The sequence below is a fragment of the Aquarana catesbeiana genome, linkage group LG02, assembly GCF_042186555.1.
Source record: "Aquarana catesbeiana isolate 2022-GZ linkage group LG02, ASM4218655v1, whole genome shotgun sequence".
NCBI lineage: Eukaryota > Metazoa > Chordata > Amphibia > Anura > Ranidae > Aquarana > Aquarana catesbeiana.
The window spans coordinates 140,206,244-140,228,897 of NC_133325.1; the positions used below are offsets into that span (position 1 = coordinate 140,206,244).

Sequence of the window (22,654 nt, forward strand, 5' to 3'; positions counted from 1 at the left end):
GAACAAACTCTGAATAGTTAAATGATACAAAATGGATGACCTGGCTCCTCATATGCAGATTGATCTCTATGAGACTGAAGTGTCATTCTATGACACAATGTTATGCAAAGGCTAGATATTGTGGGCTGCAGTGTAAGGTATACTTCTGACTCATGGATATGTGGATATATCTATTTAGTAGCAATTTATTGCACAAAATTTTCAAAGTAAAGAAGGCCATTGGGGATGTCAATATTTTATCTAACAGTGTGCTTTATGCACAGAAAGAGAACACATTGGGTATGGAGCTTGCCAAAGACACTGTTTTATTTTCAAAGTCAACTGTAGTTTTATCTTTTGATAAAGTAAATAAGTGTAATAAAGTTCATACCTTTAACTAAAAAAGAGTGGTACTAATTCTCTATTTATGTTTTATTTTAATAAGTGCCAAAAAGTAATACGGTAGTATTCTAGAGATCACCCAGTAAATCTTGGAAATGTTGTATATGAATGATTTATTTTAATTGTTTCATTAAAGACAAGGCAGTGTGCATTAGCATCTCATTTTAAGACAATTAGAATTCCTAAACCAACCACCTCCACTTGCAAAATCTGGATGGTGGAGAAGATCTCAGGAAGTTTTGTCCAAATACAGAGTGATTTGAACATCACGGTGATCGCCAAGAGACTTTCATAGACCATTTATTTGATTCACAGCATATTCAGATAATTTTATGAGGTAGCATGGAAACTTTTAAGGCTTTCAGTTGTTGAGATGATCTTCACTGCTGGTCGTTTTGGTCTTGCAGCATTGGTGATGGTGCCCGATGAACTTGAGATGCTGCCTCCATAGCCAGAACCAAAGCCAGAGCCGCCACCAAAGCCAGAGCCGCCACCAAAGCCAGAGCCGCCACCAAAGCCAGAACCACCACTGGCTGAGGAACTAACACCGCTTACAACAGCTGCAGAACAAAAGTACATACATTGTTAACAGATACAGTCTAGGAATATTGAGATTAATCTTTAACATTAGCTTATGTGAAGTGGAAGTCTTGCCTGTGGCTCAACAACCACCTATACATTCTTAGATTGTTCCACTATGCAATAGTCCATTCCATTTTTCATAAGAATTCTTATCTAAGGGTACTTTCACACTAAGGCGCTTCAAAAATGCTTAAAAACGCCTAGCACTTTTTTGCGATTCTGCCTTTTTTTTAAGGCATTTTTGAAGCACTGTAGAAGTGTTGGTATTAGCTAACAACCCCCCCCCCCCACACATCACTTCCTGTGCATTTCCTTGTATTTCATGGAAGGAAGAGAGGGAAGAGAGAGAAGAGGGAAGAGAGAGAAGAGTGTGCTGAGCTGATGTTGCTGTTTGTGCTACTATATTGGGAAAATATAGAGATGACGATATCGCTTGTGGGTTCAACCCATCCTACAAGCGCTCAAGAGGACAATTTGTGTTGCTTTATCAGGACTTGAGAGTGCACCCTGAAAAGTTCCAAAATTACACCTGGATGAGCATTGCAACGTAAGTGAATATATTGATTTATGTTGTTTGTTTGGTCTGCCCTTTTCACACTTGTTCGACATGTCCTGCAACTTTGGACTGCAAAGTCGCATAACAATATGTACCCCATGATTTAAAAAAATTGGGATTATGGGATCGGGATTAGGGTTAGAGTTAAGGCATTGGGACTAGTGATTCTGATTAGGGGATTGGGATGAGGGAATTGGGACTAGGGTTAGGGGATTGTGAATAGGGATTGGGACTAGGAGATTGGGATTAGGGGATAGAGATTAATCCTATACTAGGGGATTGGGATTAGGGGATTGGGATTTCTCCTATACCCGCACCCTTGCACTCACTTTTACTGGATTTTTGCTTCCGTGGAAGGACACTCTAATCTTGTATATGATATTAAGCAATTTCATTCCACGTGTTGTTTTTGTGATTTTGGTTTGCATTATCCATTTTTTTGGAGATCCCACATTTCTAGATGGGTCCACAGGAAATGTATAAACTCCTCCGGTTCAGAGGCAGAGGTTCTTGCCGGTCTGTCAACAACCTGTGCTCTGGCCTTCATTCCCTGCTGGTTTTCTGTCTCCACCTTATCTTCCCTCTCTCCTCTTCACCTCTCAACAGGATTTCCTGATATCCCAGCATCCTACACTGCACTCCAGTCATGCCGCGCCGTGTTGCTGGAAAGAGCCGATGACACGGCTCTTTAATCATGTGATCGGCTGTGTCCAAACACAGCTGGTCACATTTAAACACGGAAGTAGCGGTAATCACCGCTCATCGCCTCACACTGACAGAGTGTGTGGCGAGGAAAGCCAATCAGCGGCATCTCCTCGCAGGGGACAGCAAGACAGGTAATCAGGGCACTGATCATTAGTGCCCTGATTACAATAAAGCGCCACCAGTGCCCGCAATCAGTGCCCACCAGTGCCAGCAATCAGTGCCCATTAGTGGTGCCAGTCAGTGCTGGCTTTCAGTGCCCAAAAGTGCCCCCTATTTGTGCTGCCCATCAATGCCCATCAGTGCTGCCCATCAATGCCCATCAATGCTGCCCATCAGTCCCGCTTATCTGTGCTGCCTATCAGTGCCCATCAGTGCTGCCTATCAGTGCCACCTATCAGTGCCAACCAGTGCCACCCATCAGTCCCGCCTATCAGTGCTCATCAGTGCCCCCTAAAACTGCCCATAAGTGCCGCCTCATCAGTGGCCATAAGTACCACTTCATCAGTGCAGCCTATCAGTGCCCATCAGTGTAGCCTCAGCGCACATCAGTGAAGGAGATAAATTACTTATTTACAAAATTTACTAAATTTACTGACAGAAATGTCTAAATTTTCAGTCCTTTCTTTTAGTAAAAAATAAAAAACCCAGCAGTGATTAAATAACTCTATTTGTGTGAAGAAAATTATGAAAATGTCATATGGGTACAATGTGGCATGACTTCGCAATTGTCATTCAAAGTGTTACAGCGCTGAAAGCTGAAAAATGACCTGGGCATAAAGGGGGTGAAAGTGCCCTATATTGAGGTGGTTAAATCACTTTCCATTCATTTCAATGGAGATGGGCATTTTTGAGGCACTTTTTACAGCGCTCTAAACATGCTCCAAAAATGCTGCTTGCAAGAATTTTCTCAAAACCCCGCCAGCATCCATTGAGATGAATGGGAAGTGCATTTAGAGCAATTTTCAGGTGTTATTTTTAGCGCGAAAGTGCCTGAAAAGCACCTCAGTGTGAGAGGGGTCTAAGTGTTGGGAAAAATATTTTACATTCTATAGTTATGGCAATTCCAGTTCCATCCCACCCACCCCTATAAAATCACAGTACAATTATCCATGCCCATTTCCAACATCCAATTCATATAGCATCAGGATACTCCCATGGAAAGTCTCAATTAGCAGTGTTTGTGTGTTTTATTACTCATGTTTGAAACTTTACAATTCATCAAATACATATTTAGCTGTGGGTGAGAAAATATGTTTTATTTTTTGTCCAGGGCTTCAGAAAAAGAAATTCTGTGCCTATCCATTGTTGCAGCTAATTCTATTATATTTGTCCTAAAGCCAAGGCAAACAGTTGCCAATGGATTTCATCTCTACAGCCAAAGAGTGAAGAGTCCCCTACTATAATCAAAAGGCATGACTGCAGTTATTATGGATTTGTCAGTGCTGAAGAGAAGTTAGCTTTGATAGTAAGAAATTATAGCAATATATAACGCAGTAAAAGAAACTTTGGGATCTGGATGGGAAGGGTCTGAAGTGTAAGTACCGTAGTTTTGATTTAGTGACTTGATATTTATATAAAATTCGTCATATTATAAAGATACTTACAAACATTCACTTGGTTGCTAATTTCCCCTGAAATTCTGTTGGAAAAAAAATGAAAAAGATAAAGCAATTGAAAAAAACCATAGACATGGACATAGAGTGAATTAGAACTCTAAATTCTATCACATTCTGTCTAAATTATATATTTTACATGACATTGACTGAAAATCCATTGCAGTGAACGTTTTAAAGAAAAGTTCGTTTTTTAAAACAATTAATTGTGAAGAAGGCCAGAGGCCAATAATGCAGAGTTAGATGATGAATATAATAGTTTAATTGCACGATTTGCGCAGTCTTTACATCTTCTATACTGTATATGCTCAATTTCCCTATTTAGAGATAAAGATAACACAGGTGGGGGTTTGTTATGCAAAGATATTCTTTGTGAACCAATGTCAAACAAACTCTACCTCCTCTGTCTTCATCTGCCTACTTTAGGAATGGAACAATTTATAAATCTACACTTATAATCACTGTGCTGCTTGCATACAGCAGTTGTCAAATTTACCTATTTTTGGAAGAAAGAACACAGGGGTTGATTTACTAAAACTGGAAAGTGCTAAATCTGGTGCAGCTCTGCATAAAAACCAATCAGCTTCCAGGTTTTTTTTTTGTCAAAGCTTTATTGGACAAGCTGAAGTTAGAAGCTGAATAGCTACCCTGCACAGCTGAACCAGATTTTGCACTCTCCAGTTTTGGTAAATCAACCCCACAAAGTGATAACGTTCCAAATAGCTTTATATGTATTGTAGGTAAAAGGTTAGAATTTCTCCTAGTACTGTATTGACAACCCTTTCTACGCTCAATGAAGCTTCTTCAAATATAGTCTGCAATGAGGAAACTGACACTCAGATATTTATTGTAATACATACATCATGATTTTTCTAACAAGGAAACATTGATTCAATCCTTACTGAGAGCTTGGAACCTTTTTTTAGCTGAATAAGGTAATCGTTTGACTTGTAAGAAAGATAATTAAATATATTCATGTCTGATGACTTATTTTAAAGAGAAAAATTTGCAACCAAACAAATTTAGAATGAACTTAAGATCCAAGTTTAAATCCAACTTGCCTGCTTTCTTCTCCTTCTAGCAGTTTTCTGTAGGTTGCGATCTCAATATCCAAGGCCAATTTCACATTCATGAGTTCCTGATAATCTCTTAATTGGCGAGACATGTCCTGTTTCAGCCTCTGCATAGCAGCCTCTAGTTCTGCCAATTTACCACGAGCATCATTTAGAGCATTTTCTCCTCTTTGCTCAGCTTCAGCAATAGAGACTTCCAGAGCTGCAATCTAAAAATATGCAAAATGCAAAGCAGATAACCTACTCAGATATATTAAAAAAATACATAGCAATTGTAAGTGAATTCCAGATTTGCTTTTTTTTTGCCTAATAAACAAGCAAAGTATAATTGTTTTTAACCAAAGACCACTAAAAATAAACTATTTTATCTGGGAAAGTCCATAAAAATAAAGTTTATTTTTGAGATTTAGATTTTAATAATTGACTTTTGAAATACCTTTATTATCGACGCTGAAGCATTAAACACTCCTACGAATAAACAATTATATGAAAAAGTACTACTCATTCAATAATATTTGGGAATTAAACCTCATCCAATCACCAATGTGTTTAAATGTTTACTCTTCTTAGGGAAAAATTTAAAACACGGTTATTTCTTTAACCAAAAAGATGTATAACTTTTCAGTTTTAACCTATAACAGTCTTGGATTCCTGATGAAAGTAGATAGGACACATTTTTCCACAGTGCCATCCCAAGAAACAACTAGAGTCTGCTTATGTGTGGTCAAAGCCTCAGCATAAAAGAATCTGGAGACTCCTGGCATGTATATTTATTACCTACTGTACACACATGCTCATAACAGAAATACTCCTCTGATTTAGGTAACGTTTGGTGACCACTGACCAGTAAATGTAATAGGATTTTTTTTTCTTTTCTGAGTGCATTTCAGGAAGAATATTTTTACCTGTTTCCTAACATTCTCAATTTCAGCTTTAAGTTTCTGGATAGCTCTATTAAGTTGGGAAATCTCATTCTTCTGGTTTTTAAGCTCATCTCCTTGTTGCCCTGCAACGCTCTGCAGCTGCTGGACCTGTTGATGGAAACACAAATAACTATAGTTATATATACAATAAAAATACAGTAATTAGTGTGGGATCTGTTATTGTACTGCCTTTTTGGTTAGCACTCCTGCCTTCCAGCACTGGAGCCTGGGTTATGCTTTCATAGCCTAAGAATCTCAATTGAGTCTTAGCAAATTACCTTATTTATTGCCAATTGTATTTATATTACAGTAAAACCTTGGATTGCGAGCATAATTCGTTCCAGAAACATGCTTGTAATCCAAAGCACTCATATATCAAAGCAATTGTCCCCATAAGAAATAATGTAAACCCAAATGATTCATTCCACAAATATTTATTCATAGGTCCTTCAGTTTATAGTCCATATAAAAAGATTATAGCAATATGACCAGGTTGTATAACCATAAAATGTCCATCCACAAATGGAAGCCTCCACAAGGGCATAGAAGCAAAATCCAGCAGGAGCTACAGAGTATTAAAAAGAGAGGCATCTCTAAGTTTAGCAATATGTTGCTAAATGTTGTACCTTCAATAAATGTAACCATATTGCTACACTTAGAGGTGTCTCTCTTCTCTTTTATTCTTAGTTGTGACATGACGCTACTCTTATATAAAGACATCGCTTGTATATCAAGTCAAAATTTATTTAAAAATTTTGCTTGTCTTGCAAAACGCTCTCAAACCAAGTTACTCTCAAACCAAGGTTTTACTGCAATTGATTAGAAACAAAGAACAATTATTTCATAGAGCTTTATGCTCAGGTCCAGTATTAAAGGATTATAGTGTTAGAGGATAACTCTTGATTAGGGATGAGCCGAACACCCCCCGGTTCGGTTCGCACCAGAACCCGCGAACGGACCGAAAGTTCGCACGAACGTTAGAACCCCATTGACGTCTATGGGACTCGAACGTTCGAAATCAAAAGTGCTCATTTTAAAGGCTAATTTGCATGGTATTGTCCTAAAAAGGGTTTGGGGACCCGGGTCCTACCCCAGGGGACATGTATCAATGCAAAAAAAACTTTTAAAAACGGCCGTTTTTTCGGGAGCAGTGATTTTAATGATGCTTAAAGTAAAAAAAAAAAAAGTGAAATATTCCTTTAAATATCGTACCTGGGGGGTGTCTATAGTATGCCTGTAAAGTGACGCGTGTTTCCCATGTTTAGAACAGTCCCTGCACCAAATGTCATTTTTAAAGGAAAAAATCTCATTTAAAACTGCTTGCGGGTTTAATGTCATGTCGGGTCATGGCAATATGGATGAAAATCAGTGAGACAAACGGCATGGGTACCCCCCAGTCCATTACCAGGCCCTTTGGGTCTTGTATGGATATTAAGGGGAACCCCGCACCCAAATTAAAATAAGGAAAGGTGTGGGGCCACCAGGCCCTATATACTCTGAACAGCAGTATACAGGCGGTGCAAACAAGACAGGGACTGTAGGTTTGTTGTTAAGTAGAATCTGTTTGTAATTTTGAACATTTTTAACGTGTTTAGCTCCAGCCAAAAAATCTTTTCTAAGCTTTTTGGAAAACATAGGGAAGGGTTATCACCCCTGTGACATTTGTTTTGCTGTCTTTCCTCCTCTTCAGAAGATTTCACCTCACTTTTTTGTCCCAATGAAAAATGTTTTTTGAAAATTTGGGTTTTTTTGTGGAACAAGGATTGGAAAGCATCAGTGGAAAGGAGAAATTGTTTTCCCATATTAACTCTTACAGGAGAGAATTTCCCTTCCTAGGGGTAGATTTCATCTCACTTCCTGTTGTCTCCTTCCGTTTGCAAGTAGGAGTCGTTTGTAAGTTAGATGTTTGAAAGTAGGGTCCTGCCCTATATACTCAGCAGAAATTTGGGCCTTAGGTGTTGCTGTGGCCACAACACTGTAAGCCCTCACAGGGCCCTGCTGTGAAATATTAGATCAAGAATTGTAATTACATGCCCCTGTTGAACAGGAGCTGAAAAATTAGGCCTTAGGCACTGGTGCTGGTGCCACAACACTGCAACCCCTCACAGACACTCTAGTTGGAACGCAGGAACGAGCCCTGCTGCAAATTATTGCTTCAAAAATTGTAATTACACGCCCCTGTTAGACAGGGGCAGAAAAATTGGGCCTTAGGCACTGGTGCTGGTGCCACAACACTGCAACCCCTCACAGACACTCTAGTTGGAACGCAGGAACGAGCCCTGCTGCAAAGTATTGCATCAAAAATTGTAATTACACGCCCCTGTTAGACAGGGGCAGAAAAATTGGGCCTTAGGCACTGGTGCTGGTGCCACAACACTGCAACCCCTCACAGACACTCTAGTTGGAACGCAGGAACGAGCCCTGCTGCAAAGTATTGCATCAAAAATTGTAATTACACGCCCCTGTTAGACAGGGGCAGAAAAATTGGGCCCTAGGCACTGGTGCTGGTGCCACAACACTGCAACCCCTCACAGACACTCTAGTTGGAATGCAGGAACGAGCCCTGCTGCAAAGTATTACATCAAAAATTGTAATTACACGCCCCTGTTAAACAGGGGCTGAAAAATTGTGCCTTAGGCACTGGTGGTGGCGCCCAGAACCAAAAATGTTCTTACAAGCTATCAGCGTGATGATTGAGGAGGAAGAGGATAATTACTCAGGGATAGTCACTCAGCATCAGCATAGGCAGTCTTTGAAGGGATCTGAGATTTCAAAAAAAATTATTCGGTTACATCAGCATCAGGTGCTTGGTAGCTGGTGGTGATCCAAGACTCATTCATTTTTATGAAGGTCAGCCGATCGACCGAGTCGGTGGACAGACGCACCCTGTGATCGGTTACCACGCCTCCAGCAGCACTGAATGTGCGTTCCGAAAGAACGCTGGATGCAGGACAGGCCAGTAGCTCAATTGCATACTGTGCAAGCTCTGGCCAGTGATCCATCCTCAAGACCCAGTAACCCAGAGGATTTTCGGTGGGAAAGGTGTCCAAGTCTGATCTTGCCCCTAGGTATTCCTGCACCATGTAAAACAGACGCTGGCGATGGTTGCTGGAACCGATCATACCTTGGGGCTGCGGACCAAAAAATTGTCTGAACGCATCGGTCAGACGGCCACCTTCTCCACCGCTCCTTCTTTGACTGACCGAAGCCTCAGCAACACGTTGTCCAGAAACAGGAGTTTGTAACCTCCCAGTCTCTGGGAACGCGTTGCACAGACCTTTCTGCAAGGCCTCCCGAAGATGTTTCATCCTCTGCTCCCTCTGCGATGGCAAGATAAGGTCCGCAACCTTACCCTTGTAACGTGGATCAAGGAGGGTTGCCAGCCAGTATTGGTCCTTCTCCTTGATACCACGAATACGAGGATCCTTACGCAGGCTTTGCAGGATCAGGGAGGCCATGCAGCGTAGGTTTGCTGAGGCATTCGGTCCGGAGTCCTCTGGGTCACTAAGAACGACATGGTCCGCAGCCACCTCCTCCCAGCCACGTACAAGTCCATGTGTTTCTTGGGACTGATCCCTTAAAGACTGCTGCTGATGCTGAGTGCCAGGCTCCACCTCCATACTGACACAATCTTCCTCCTCCTCCTCTTCCTCCTCGTCCTCTTCCTGTGTGATCGGCGGGCACGCAGGAACACTGTCTGGATAAAGGGGGCCTTGAGAGCTAAGGAAGTCCTCCTCTTCCTGCCTCTGTTCTGCCTCAAGTGCCCTGTCCATTATTCCACGCAGCGTGTGCTCCAACAGGTGGACAAGGGGGACAGTGTCACTGATGCATGCACTGTCACTGCTCACCATCCTCGTGGCCTCCTCGAATGGTGACAGGACAGTGCATGCATCCCTGATCATGGCCCACTGGCGTGGGGAAAAAAAACCAAGCTCCCCTGACCCTGTCCTGGTGCCATAGTCGCACAGGTACTCATTGATGGCCCTCTGCTGCGTGTGCAGCCGCTGCAGCATGGCCAACGTTGAGTTCCACCTGGTGGGCATGTCACAGATTAGGCGGTTCTTGGGCAGGTTAAACTCCTTTTGGAGGTCCGTCAGCCGAGCACTGGCATTATATGACCGGCGGAAATGCACACAGACTTTCCTGGCCTGCCTCAGGACATCCTGTAAGCCCGGGTACCTGCCCAAGAACCGCTGCACCACCAAGTTAAGGACGTGAGCCAAACAGGGCACATGGGTCATTTGTCCCTGTCGGAGGGCAGAGAGGAGGTTGGTGCCATTGTCGCAAACCACCATTCCTGCCTTAAGTTGGCGTGGCGTCAACCACCTCTGAACCTGCCCCTGCAGAGCTGACAGAACCTCTGCCCCAGTGTGGCTCCTGTCCCCCAAGCACACCAGCTCAAGCACCGCATGGCATCTTTTGGCCTGCGTACTTGCGTAGCCCCTTGAACGCCTACGGAGCACCGCTGGTTCCGAGGAAGAGGCCATGGAGGAAGAAGAAGAGGAGGGGGTGGAGGAGAGAGGTGTGTCACAATCAGCATTTTGGAGGCGTGGTGGCAGAACAACCTCCAACACTACTGCACCTTGTCCTGCATCCTTCCCAGCTGCCAGCAGAGTCACCCAATGCGCCGTGAAACTTAGGTAACGTCCCTGTCCATGCCTGCTGGACCATGAGTCAGCGGTAATATGCACCTTACCGCTGACCGCCCTGTCCAGCGAGGCATGGACATTGCCTTCCACATGCCGGTAGAGAGCCGGAATCGCCTTCCGTGAGAAAAAGTGGCGTTTGGGTACCTGCCACTGAGGAACCGCACATTCCACAAACTCACGGAAGGGGGCAGAGTCTACCAACTGAAAAGGCAGCAGTTGAAGTGCTAGCAATTTTGCCAAGCTAGCATTCAACCGCTGGGCATGTGGATGGCTGGGAGCAAACTTCTTTCGGCGGTGCAGCAGCTGGGGCAGGGAAATTTGCCTGGTACAATCTGACGTCGGTGTACCAAAAGCAGATTGCCCACAAGTACTTGGCTGTGACACACCTAATTCTACACCTTCATTCCTCTCACTGCAGGTCTCAGAGAGGACTGAAGGTCTAGTGGGGTTGGAAATCTCAGCTGATGAGGAGCAAGGAGAGATCCTCTTTGTTCTTTGGTGTGGGTCTTTTAGATACGCTTGCCAACGAACTGCATGGCAGGTCAACATATGTCTGGTCAAGCATGTGGTACCCAAGCGGGAGATATTTTGGCCACGCGAGATACGCTTGAGACATATGTTGCAAATAGCAGCGGTGCGATCTGATGCACTCGTCTCAAAAAAGGCCCACACCAAAGAACTTTTTGAATAACGCGCAGAGACTGCAGCGCCCTGCACATGTGGAGCTTTGGGGTGTGATGCAGTCAATGTGTTGCCCTTAGGCTGGCCCCTGGAGGGCATCCTGCCTCGTTGGTGATGTGCTGCCGCCTCCTCCTCCTCCTCCTCCTCCTCCTCCTCCTCCTCCTCCTCTCTCCTATCAGGCACCCACGTTGAGTCAGTGACCTCATCATCCCCTCCCTCCTCATCACTGGAGCAAACCTGGCAGTATGCTGCAGCAGGGGGAGCATGACTGCCAGATTGCTGTCCTTCTTGGGCACCCCCTCTGTCCGCGCTCATGTTACTGCCTTCATCGAGCTCAGTATCGTCATCAGAGCCTTCCAAACGCTGGGCATCCTCCTGGAGCATGTACCCAACACTGTGGTCAAACAGTTCGAGGGAATCCTCATGAGGACATGGTGGAGCTAGGGAAGGAGTCACTGATGACATTGAGCTGAGGGAAGAGGCCGCTGCTTTGCCAGACAAAGCACCCTGGGCATGGGTGAGAGAGGATGAGGAGGATGAGGACGGCTTGGTCATCCACTCGACCAAGTCTTCCGCATGTTGCGGCTCAACATGGCCAGCTGCCGAAAAAAAGGCCAAGCGTGTCCCATGGCCACGTGCTGATGAGGATGCACCGTCTCCACGACCAGCACTAGACACAGAGCCTGCTTGCCCTCTCTTATTGGCTTGTGACTGTCTGCCTCTCCTTCTTGGCCTTCCAGACATACTAATGGCCTGTAGCTGCACTAAGCTGGGATAGAACACCTGTAATTTTCTTCAAGTAGCTTTATATACTGTAACCAGACAAGCCTGCCTGTCAGTAGGAAGATAACAGGAACGGATCTAGCTGAACACTGTGAGCAGGACGCACTGTACTAAATGTAAATAGTCTAGCTGCCTGACCGTGGTACTAATAGGATCAAATAGAACACCTGTAATTTTCTTCAGGTAGCTTTATATACTGTAACCAGACAAGCCTGCCTGTCAGTAGGAAGATAACAGGAACGGATCTAGCTGTACACTGTGAGCAGGACGCACTGTACTAAATGTAAATAGTCTAGCTGCCTGACCGTGGTACTAATAGGATCAAATAGAACACCTGTAATTTTCTTCAGGTAGCTTTATATACTGTAACCAGACAAGCCTGCCTGTCAGTAGGAAGATAACAGGAACGGATCTAGCTGAACACTGTGAGCAGGACGCACTGTACTAAATGTAAATAGTCTAGCTGCCTGACCGTGGTACTAATAGGATCAAATAGAACACCTGTAATTTTCTTCAGGTAGCTTTATATACTGTAACCAGACAAGCCTGCCGGTCAGTAGGAATTTAACAGGAACGGATCTAGCTGAACACTGTGAGCAGGACGCACTGCACTAAATGTAAATAGCAGGAACGGATCTAGCTGAACACTGTGAGCAGGACGCACTGCACTAAATGTAAATAGTCTAGAAGATAACAGGAACGGATCTAGCTGAACACTGTGAGCAGGACGCACTGCATTAAATGTAAATAGTCTAGATAGAAGATAACAGGAACGGATCTAGCTAAACTGAATACAGTGTATATATATATATGCAACACCTGGGATGCATATATATACACAATACACTGTAAGTGCAGCTAACTGACTGACTGTTCTGCCTAATCTATCTAACTCAAATCAAATGACACTGTCTCTCTCTCTCTCTATCTCTCAGCACACCGGAACACACACTACACAGGGCCGCCGTGCAGGCGGCCTTATATAGTGTGGGGTGTGTACTAAATGCCCTGAGCCGTAATTGGCCAAAGCCACCCTGGCTTTGGCCAATTACAGCTCTCTCTACTGACAGCGCTGTGATTGGCCAAGCATGCGGGTCATAGTGCATGCTTGGCCAATCATCAGCCAGCAATGCACTGCGATGCCGCAGTGAATTATGGGCCGTGACGCGCCACACGAATTTAGCGCGAACGGCCCATAACGTTCGCAATTCGGCGAACGATCGAACAGCCGATGTTCGAGTCGAACATGGGTTCGACTCGAACACGAAGCTCATCCCTACTCTTGATGTTTTACACACCAGAACATACTTTTAACCTTCAGAACATACTTTTAGCCTCTGAGCAAACGTAACCTTTGTGTTGGCATGTGTGTCCTTGTATGAGGGGGTATTATCTGTATTCTAGATAAACCTTCGCTTTTTTTACATGGATGCTATATAAATATAGGAACAAATACTAAGCAATTAATTGAATCTCACTGGAATCTATCTTTTTAATGCATTGTAGGATCAGTCCATACCTTGTTTTTGTAAGCATCCTCTGCCTCAGCTCTGCTCTTGTTGGCAAGATCCTCGTATTGTTCCTTGACTTCAGCAATAATGTCATCTAAGTTGAGATTTCTGTTGTTGTCCATAGAGAGGATGACAGAGGTGTCAGACACTTGTTGTTTAAGTTCATTCAGTTCCTGTAATTTCAACAAAGATCCAGTTATTTCACTGCACTAGTAAGGAACATGAAAGATAAGAGACACAACAGGAAGAGAGAAGAAAACCGTGAAAGTGTTACAGTTTCAAATTTGCGAACATCCTAAAATGACTGATTTGATTTTACTACATAAAGAGAGGGGAAATACAAATTATAAAGAGAGAAACTAGAATATGGTGAAAATTAGACACTAGTTGTGGATGTGCTAGGAGGTCTAGATCAGGAATAAAGCAAAATTGGTTTGTCATGATTCATTGATGTTCTGTTTGTCATTCTTTTTATGCCATATGTAAGTTGTAGGTAAGGTATATTATCAGCATGAGATGGTGGGTACAGAGGGTCCAAGACTATATTGTAACTGCTTTGCTATTGCAAGCAATGGAGTTAGAAGAAAAAAAATGTTATATTTAATGGTCTTAGCAGTTTCTAGACACAGAAGTTTTTTTTTTACTCAGTGGTTGTAAAGTCAGAATTCTTTTTATCTTAATGCATTTATGCATTAAGATAAAAAAGCCTTCTGTGTGTAGCAGCCCCCCCCCCCCCCCCATACTAACCTGAGCCCTATCTAGATACAGTGATTTTGCAGTAGTGTCTCGTCTGCCCGGGACTCTCATCTTCATTGGCTCAAACAGCCATTGGCTCCTGCTGCTGTCAATCAAAGTCAGTCAGCCAATGAGGTGAGATAGGGGGTGAATGGACACAAGGAGCTGTGGCTCGGCTCGGGTGCCTCCATAGCAAGCTGCTTGCTGTGGGAGTACTCAACGGGAGGGAGGGGCCAGGAGAACCAAAGAGGGACCCAAGAAAAGGACGATCCTGGCTGCTCTGTGCAAAACCACTACATAGGGCAGGTGTGTATAACATGTTTGTTATTTTTAATTAGAAAAAAACATAGATTTTAGTTCATTTTAATGCAGAGAAGGCTAAACAACGTGAGGCTTTAGGACCACTTTAATGAATATTGCTTCTTTTTCTTATTCAAAGTGTAATTCCTGCAGAAGCATTTTGTTTTAAAGCAGAATGGCAGGCAAAAACATTAATTAACATTTATTCCTCTAAAGCCATAAAGGATATAAGTCCACTTGGTGTGCAACAAATGTTTACAATCCCTAGGAATTACTTTGAAAAATTAGAAGTAACATTATCACTGGGCTGTACATATCCTCTGCAGGGAGCAGAGTAGTGGGAGGAGCTCAGCAGGCCCAGCCATTACAGGCTGCCTGCAGAGAACTACAGGAGGGGGTGGATACAAGACCAGTCACCCTGCACAAGAAGAGAGAGCAGCAGTGGCCGGTCTTCATTACAGGAAGCTCATGCACAGAGCAATATTTCACACTGGAATACTGCGCAGATATGAAGTATGAAACCAGCACCCAAAATTCAACTGAGAATTCACATGACTCTCAAGTTTAGTCAACATTTGCTTATCTTGGATTCCAGCTCTAAGATAAAACTTCTCTCAGATTTTTATTGCTGTCAGTAACCTCATTGGGGAGACCTCTCATTTCTTCCTGTACATGTGATCCCTGTCACAGGGAGAGCAAGAAAAGTTCTCCTACTGGGGCTTAATCAAAAATAGAAAATGTTGCAGGGAATTACTAAAAGGTTTTTTTTTTATATTATTACTGACACATCTCCATTCTATTCAATTAAAAAACAGGTTTAGGCCGTAATTCCACTTTATTGGATTTGTGCTAAGGTTTCAAAAGTCAGCTCTACAAACAATCACAGACTACATAACCACAGAAAATGTTCATTACTGATTATCTGTTACCTGTTCGTAAAGCGCTCTTAGGAAGGCAATTTCATCATTGAGTGCATTCAATTTGGCCTCAAGTTCCACTTTGTTTAAATAAGCTACGTCCACATCCTTGAAAAGAAAAAAATTGTCAAATGAATTAATGGTAACATGAAAAGGAAATACAGACCTTTCAATACTTAAAATGATTGTAAAGCTTTAATTTTGTTTTTAATAAAATAATAAATATGTCATACTTACCTGTTCTGTGCAGTGTTTTTGAATAGAGCAGCTCAAATCTGCTTCTTCTGGTGTCCCTTGCCAGCACTCCTGGCTCCTTCTCTTCAGCAAGTGCCCCCATAGAAAGCCACTTTCTATGGGGGCACTCGTGCAGGATAGATCGTGAGCTGTGCTGCCTGTGTCTATAGACAGAGACAGTGCGGCTCAGACCCGCCCCCTTCTTCCTTGTCATATAATTTTGATTTCCAGTGGCAGCATGCTGTCCATGGAGAGAGCTGTGCCACAATGTGCATACTATCACAATATGACATGAGCCTGCAGGGGAACCAGGTTTTTTTTATACTATGCTTTAATGTAGAGAATGCATTAAAGTAAAAACCTTAAAGGGGTTGTAAACCCTTGTAAACCCTTGTGTTTTTTGTGTGAAAAAACAACTGGCAGTGACCAGCTCCCCAGCCCCCCTGTTTTACTTACCTGAGCCCTGGAACCACAAGACTTCCTTTTATTGGCTAAAGTGGAGAGGTGGGAAGATGATGTTACCATCTCCGATCTCACTCATTCACAGGAAGCTTTGTAGTTATTGATATAATACACAGCTTCCTGTGAATGGCTGAGCACTGCCTAGAGTTTGTTCCAGGGAACGGGACAAGAAGTCTCTGTGTGGCTACTGGAACACAGCGCAGTATACTGTATGTAGTTTCTGAACAAAATTCAATAAAATACTCTCAAATATCACAGATGTATTACCTTCATATTCCAAATGCCAGGTATTTTCACATTTCCATGATCTGGAGGACTAATATTAGGACTTCGGCAGTAAACTACAGCAAAGTACAGTAGGTACAAGTCATCTGATGCTTCTTGAGGGCCAAGTCTCAGAGCTCTTGGAGATCATGGAGATGTAAAGAATTTCATGCAATTTGGAAAAAGATTAATACCAAGCAAGCATCTATATTCCTTCTATAGCTCAGAAGGTATTGCAAAATATACACGTACTTCTATGAAGGTCAGGGTATAGTATTACCTTCTTGAGCACTACAAATTCATTCTCTGCTGCAGATCGCAGGTTAATTTCATCCTCATATCTATGAAGAAATACAGGTTAAATTTGATATTGTGAAACAAATGCTTGTATTCAATAAATCTTAAATCACTTCAGTACTTGGGAAACAACTGTGGTCATCAGCTTTCTTTGATGCAGCAGCCTCTCAGCAAGTACACATCACGTATCTTCATGAACATCTGCTGATTTACATTGATTGTTGTTTCCTGAGTGTGGGGGGAGGGGGGGGCAGTTACCTGTTGTAGGAGCTAATTATCTAGTTTAAGGCCCCTTTCACACGAGACGGACTCCGTTTCTACGGAGCCCGCCTCGGTCCGCCGGCTCAGCGGGAGATCTGTCCGTTGATCTCCGCTGAGCCGGCGGATGACAGGTCCATCTCTGCTCACTGAGCGGGGAGGGGCTTGTCAGGCGCCGCTGCCGCCTATGGAGGGATCGGACAAAAACGGACAGCATGTCTGTTTTCGTAAGATCTCACCCGATCCGATCCGCCAGCGACGGACCTGGACGTAGAGCCATCCGTCTGCTTTTAGCGGATCGGACAGGGTCGGATGTCAGCAGACATGTCTCCGCTGACATCCGACGCTCCATAGACTAACATGGAGCGCCCGTTCAGGTCCGCCATCAAAACTGACAGGCGACCTGAGCGGTCTGATCGTGTGAAAGGGGCCTTAGGTTTACCCAGGCACCACCCATGATTGATCTGTTCAGTGCTGCCTTTTAGTGCTAAAGAGTAACTCCACTTTCATTAAGAAAAAAACATTCCCACCTGGGTGATCTTTGCACAGATTTTACCAAATTTTGTTGCTGATTCTTACCTTTTGTAGATCTGAAGAAATAGCTGTTTGTGTCCATGTGAATGGGAGTGACTTTATAGTTATCAATCAGCTGCTGCATTTGCAGGGTTATATCAAGGAAAGTGGCAGGGTTTGCATCCCTTTACACATGATTAACCCTCACTAAAACTGAAATTTTTGTTGCAGACAAACCCAAAATCGGATAAGTATCTTAGTGGAAAATCAGTGAGCCAATCACACAAGCAGGAAATGAATTACATTTCTGAGGGGCGTTCTATACACCATCTGTGTACAGAACGCCTCCAGGTTGCCATATTGCATTGCATTTTACATAAAATTATAGTGCTGCAGATGGAAAGATAATTTTTAATAACATTACATTAATAATATTACAATATGAGTTGTGTTGCAATTGTATACGCTATATAATTTTTTTTTTTTATTTGCAATATTTTTTTCCACGAAAATGAAGTTACCCTTGAGTGCTAGTTCACACCAGAACATGATGCAGGAAATGCGCACAGAACACGGGTTTCCTGTATCATGTTCAAAACACACTGCACTTGCAATCTGCAGCTGGTGTCAGTGTTTACTTAGCGACACCCAGAACACAGGTCGCAAATGCAGTGTGTTTGCCTGTACCAGATTACATGGTACAGTAGTACTATGTGATCCAGTTGCTATGCGTTTTTATAGTAGCGCATGCACTATTTTTGATGCAGTCAACCCACTTAAACGAATGGGCTGAAATTGCACTGCACCTGGATTGCATGTGAATCACACAGGAATGCACAGAGCATTTTATTGTGTGACCCAGCCCTTAAAGTAACACTAAACTGTGGTTGAAAAAAAAAACTATTTAATATGTATTAAAATATGCTGTAACTTAAGGCAAAACTTTTGCAAAACTTTTTTTTTTTTGTTTTGGACAGATTTGAGTGAGATTAAAACACTCTGCCCACATTTGGGAGATGCACCCTCTCTATTTGTCCTGTTTACTGTTATCATCAAAAAGTAAAGTGAAAGTAAAAGAAAATCCCAAATTTTGGGTTGTCCCCAGAACGGTAATGGATGGGAAGTCTTCCAATGAGGACTCTACTCTGACCTAGGGGACCCCAATGGATTCCCGTTAATTTGCAGGGATTTCCTCTCACTTCCTGTTTTGGCTATGGGACAGGAAGTGAAGGAAGTGAAGGTAGCCCCCCCCCCAAAAAAAAAATGATCCAAAAAAAAAGAAAAGAAAAGTTTTGCCTTTAGTTCTACTTTAACTCAAAAAAGGCTCTTGCTCCTTCAAAATATTCAAATGTATATTTTTATGTTGCTGTGATGTGACTTCCTGTTAGAGGGTGGCTACATTTGCTCTCCATCATCCCACTGTATGCGGGAATGTTGCTTACTATTGAGATGGACTATGGGATGTGTAGTGTGGAAAGAGCAATGCACATAGGAAAAAATTAACATGCATTTCTCATGGCAAACAAATGGAAGTGAGGGAGGGAAGGAAAGGTTTGGGAGCTAACAGAGCATGTTACAAGGAGGCAGCAAATGAAAAATAGTTCACATGGCCATTGAATAGTGGATGTCTTTGGATTATTTTTGAAGAATAAGGATATTGTTTAGCGCCACTTTAGGTCAAACTGCACTAACGTAGGCATGTGAATGACAAACCAGACAACCCATTTTTGCCCTGGTGTGTCCAAGAATAAAAGGTAATGTGCAAAGTCTGTAGCTCATTTTACTGAACTGACAGAAATAAAATACACATAATTTCTATGAATGACTGCATTTTTTACATCATCATTTCACTCAGCACTCTTTTATTAAAGTGGTTGTAAAGGCAGAAGGTTTTTTTTTATCTTAATGCATTCTATGCATTAAAATAAAAAGCCTTCTGTGTGCAGCAGCCCCCCTTCAGCCCCACTAATACTTACCTGAGCCTCATCTCTATACAGTGATGTACACGAGTGCCTCCACCATCCGGGACTCTCCCTCCTGATTTGCTGAAACACAGCAGCGGCGCTATTGGCTCAAGTCAGTTAGCCAATAAGGAGAGAGAGGGGGTGGGGCCCAACCGCAGCTTCGTGTCTCAATGGACACAGGGAGCTGCAGCTTGGTTTAAGTGCCCCCATAGCAAGCTGCTTACCGTGGGGGCACTCGGCAGGAGGGAGGGGTCAGGAGCACCGAAGAGGGACCCGAGAAGAGGAGGATCTGTGCTGCTCTGTGCAAAACCAACTGCACAGATAAATAACATGTTTTTTTTTTTTAAACAAAAAAAAAAAAAAAGACTTTACCATCACTGTAGATGTTATGTTTATAGAGTGTATATATACAATTTATAGCATATTATCCTAATTTACTGTACTATAACTTTGACTGGCACCTGAATCATAAGTTTGTACCTGCGCTTAAATTCCTCAACGCGATCCTGCTCATTACGAAGCTCTGACTCCAGACGTCCTTTATCACTTGTAAAACTATCTAGCTGTTTCTTTAGACTGTTTATATAGGCTTGAAAAAGGGGTTCAATGTTACTTTTTTGGCCTGATTGTCCACCACCCTGTTGTTGCAGCAGGTTCCATTTGGTCTCAAGCACTTTATTCTGCTGTTCCAGGAATCTCACCTATCAAAAAAATTGTCATCAGAAAAACATATTATACTATTGTCAAGCTCTCTTAAGGCTGGGTTCACACCATTGGGAATTGGATGCGGGTTCCCCGTATCCAATTCGCAATAGCAGGAGATTTTGACCACCTCTCTATGTAGCCGGTGCGTTTTGAGTCTTTTGGTCCATTTCAGGTCCAAATTCAGCCCAAAATTTGGGCTGAAACCGGACCTGAAACTGTGAACCAGGACGCACCAGACCCCTGCTGTGAGACGGATGTGGTGATGGTGTGAACCCAGCCTTAGACATGTTATTTAAGTAATAGACCAGTGACACTGATAGCCACAGGGAACATCATTGTGATCTAGTATAAGCACACTTCACACCCAGTGACTGCAGATATTTAGACATTTCTACATATTCAAAGACATGTAGACATGCAAAGAGCGCAGTGCACTCATACAGCCAACCGACATTTATCTTTCACTCATATGACCACAGTGGTCTTGAATCTGATATGACTGACACAGTACCATTGTTCTGTGCACATCATCATCATGACATACGAATGGCACATTAACAGGTTTAATCAGGAAGACATTGCAATGAGTAAAATCGATACGCAATGGAGTTGATTTACTAAAGGCAAACAGGCTATACCTTTTCAAAGCTATTTTACCTTAGCTTTGTGAATGAGGTGAAGCTCTAATGACCTCCATCTTCCAATTATGTGCAAGCAAAAATACTGTTCTTTTTTTTCTTGCACGTGATTGGGTATTCTTTGCAAAGTGAATTTTCACAACATTTATTACGCTAAGGAAAACTTAAATTGCAAGTGAACAGACATTTTGCCTTTAGTAAATCAACCCCACAGTACAGTAACCCATAGCCAGCAAATTGATTTTAGTTTAGCAATCACAGGTCATATAAAAATATTCTAAACAAAGAAAAGCTTATAGCTGAGTTCCGATTTGTTGCTCTGCTGCGCTATATGTTGTCCTTTGTATTGAAAAATCAAGTAAGCATATTACAGAGTTTTAGTCAACAAAAATATGCTAACTGATAAGCAATTTCTAATAGTAACCAATAAAAGATCATATTTCATTGGACTAACTGCATTAGCCCAGTAAAAACTGATATCCGATTGCTTTGACACTAGACACCTCTGTGTTTTGCATCATGTCATTAAATAAAGCTTTAATGATGTATTTAGAACTTGAATTTCAGTGAAAGGCTGAATAGAAGAAATTTAAATACGGTATATTAAAAGCATGACAAGAATCGGACACATAACACTGTACCTTGTCTATGAAAGAAGCAAACTTGTTGTTCAAGTTCTTAATCTGTTCCCTTTCTTCTTTCTTGACTACAGAAATGTTTGGATCAATTTCCATGGATAGTGCAGTCAGGAGTTGTCTGTTGATAGTGACGTTTACAATACCTGCAGATGGAGGGGCAGGCCCAAAGCTAGCAAAACCACCTCCGAAACTGCCGCTACCTCCATACCCACCTCCAGAGCCACCTCCAGAGCCACCACCAAAGCCACCACCAAAGCCACCACCAATGCCACTGCCAAAGCCACCACCAAAGCCACCACCAGAACCAGACTCCCGGGAACTGCTTAGTGATGAGACTCTTCTGTTAGAGCCTACATTCAAGAGGCTTCTACTGCCAAATCCAGAACTTGGGGCAGCCCGGAGACCACCAAACTGAGAGGATGATCTGATAGTGCCCCTGCTGGAGCCTCCTCCTCCTACAGAGGTTGAGCTAAAACCTCTGGAAGATGATACATTAGAGGATGCCAATTGGTTGTTCCAGCTCATGATTGCAGCAGTAGAGTAGGAGATGCACTGTGGGCAAGTTAGATAAGTGAGCAAGGGCACTTTCTTTACTGCTCTTATCCTTTTATCTTCATAAAATAATGGGCTTGGCCATTTTTAAAGGTGATCAGTTTACATTTGTGTCCCTGCCGTGCCTTAAAGCAATTTCTTGTTGTCAACCTGCTAAACATACTTGGAGGAAAATATGTTGTTTTGCTGGAAGGCTTACAGGTTGTTTGGGTTGTAAAGTTATATAACTTCATTCTCATGAGAAATTATACAAATTAACATTTTTTCTAGCAACAAAATGATTTTTGGTACATTTACTAAAGGCAAATACGCTGTTCACCTTGCAAGGGAATTTTCTCTTAGCTTAGGGAATAAGGGGAAGCTCTGTTGACTTTCATCATCCAATCATGTATAAATAAAAATCATTTTTTTTCTTTTACTTGCATGTAATTGGATATTCTTTGCAACATGAGTAAATCAACCCCAGTCTCTGCATGTTTAACTGGTTGCTGATTTTATACCGTATATATACAATGGCAAGGCAGCTCTGCTGCAGGATCAAGTACCTAGTACATGATCCTGCACTTCCGGGTTTGAGGCGCGCATGCGTGCTGCAGGTAGCCTGCTCCCGCTGTGATTAGAAACAGCGGGAGCTGATCAGTGAGTACCCCTTGCCAGCCAGTGTCATTAGTACAGTGACAGTGCATTTGTTTTTAGCACTGTATTAGTGTCACTAGTCCC

The 22,654-nt window shown here is 42.8% G+C and overlaps 1 protein-coding gene across 1 annotated transcript; it reads right to left on the reverse strand.

The window, feature by feature from the left end:
• Window positions 1–477: 477 nt before the first annotated feature.
• On the reverse strand, window positions 478–21,945 carry LOC141127259 (keratin, type II cytoskeletal cochleal-like). The gene is made up of 9 exons (XM_073613539.1): window positions 21,386–21,945; window positions 19,882–20,102; window positions 16,650–16,710; window positions 15,422–15,517; window positions 13,466–13,630; window positions 5,816–5,941; window positions 4,899–5,119; window positions 3,829–3,863; window positions 478–941 (listed from the first exon to the last, which is right to left on the reverse strand). Exons 1-9 carry the CDS (start codon window positions 21,905–21,907, stop codon window positions 712–714), a joined length of 1,677 nt encoding a protein of 558 aa, XP_073469640.1. The 5' UTR covers window positions 21,908–21,945; the 3' UTR covers window positions 478–711.
• Between the last annotated feature and the right edge of the window lie 709 nt (window positions 21,946–22,654).

Excerpts from the sequence above, each read along its gene's own strand:
- LOC141127259 (XM_073613539.1), bottom strand. The coding sequence starts at position 21,907 with ATGAGCTGGAACAACCAATTGGCATCCTCTAATGTATCATCTTCCAGA. Across the intron at positions 5,120-5,815 it reads TTGAGAATGTTAGGAAACAG|ATTGCAGCTCTGGAAGTCTC; the intron begins GTAAAAATATTC and ends GCATATTTTTAG. Across the intron at positions 3,864-4,898 it reads CTAGAAGGAGAAGAAAGCAG|AATTTCAGGGGAAATTAGCA; the intron begins GCAAGTTGGATT and ends TTTTTCCAACAG.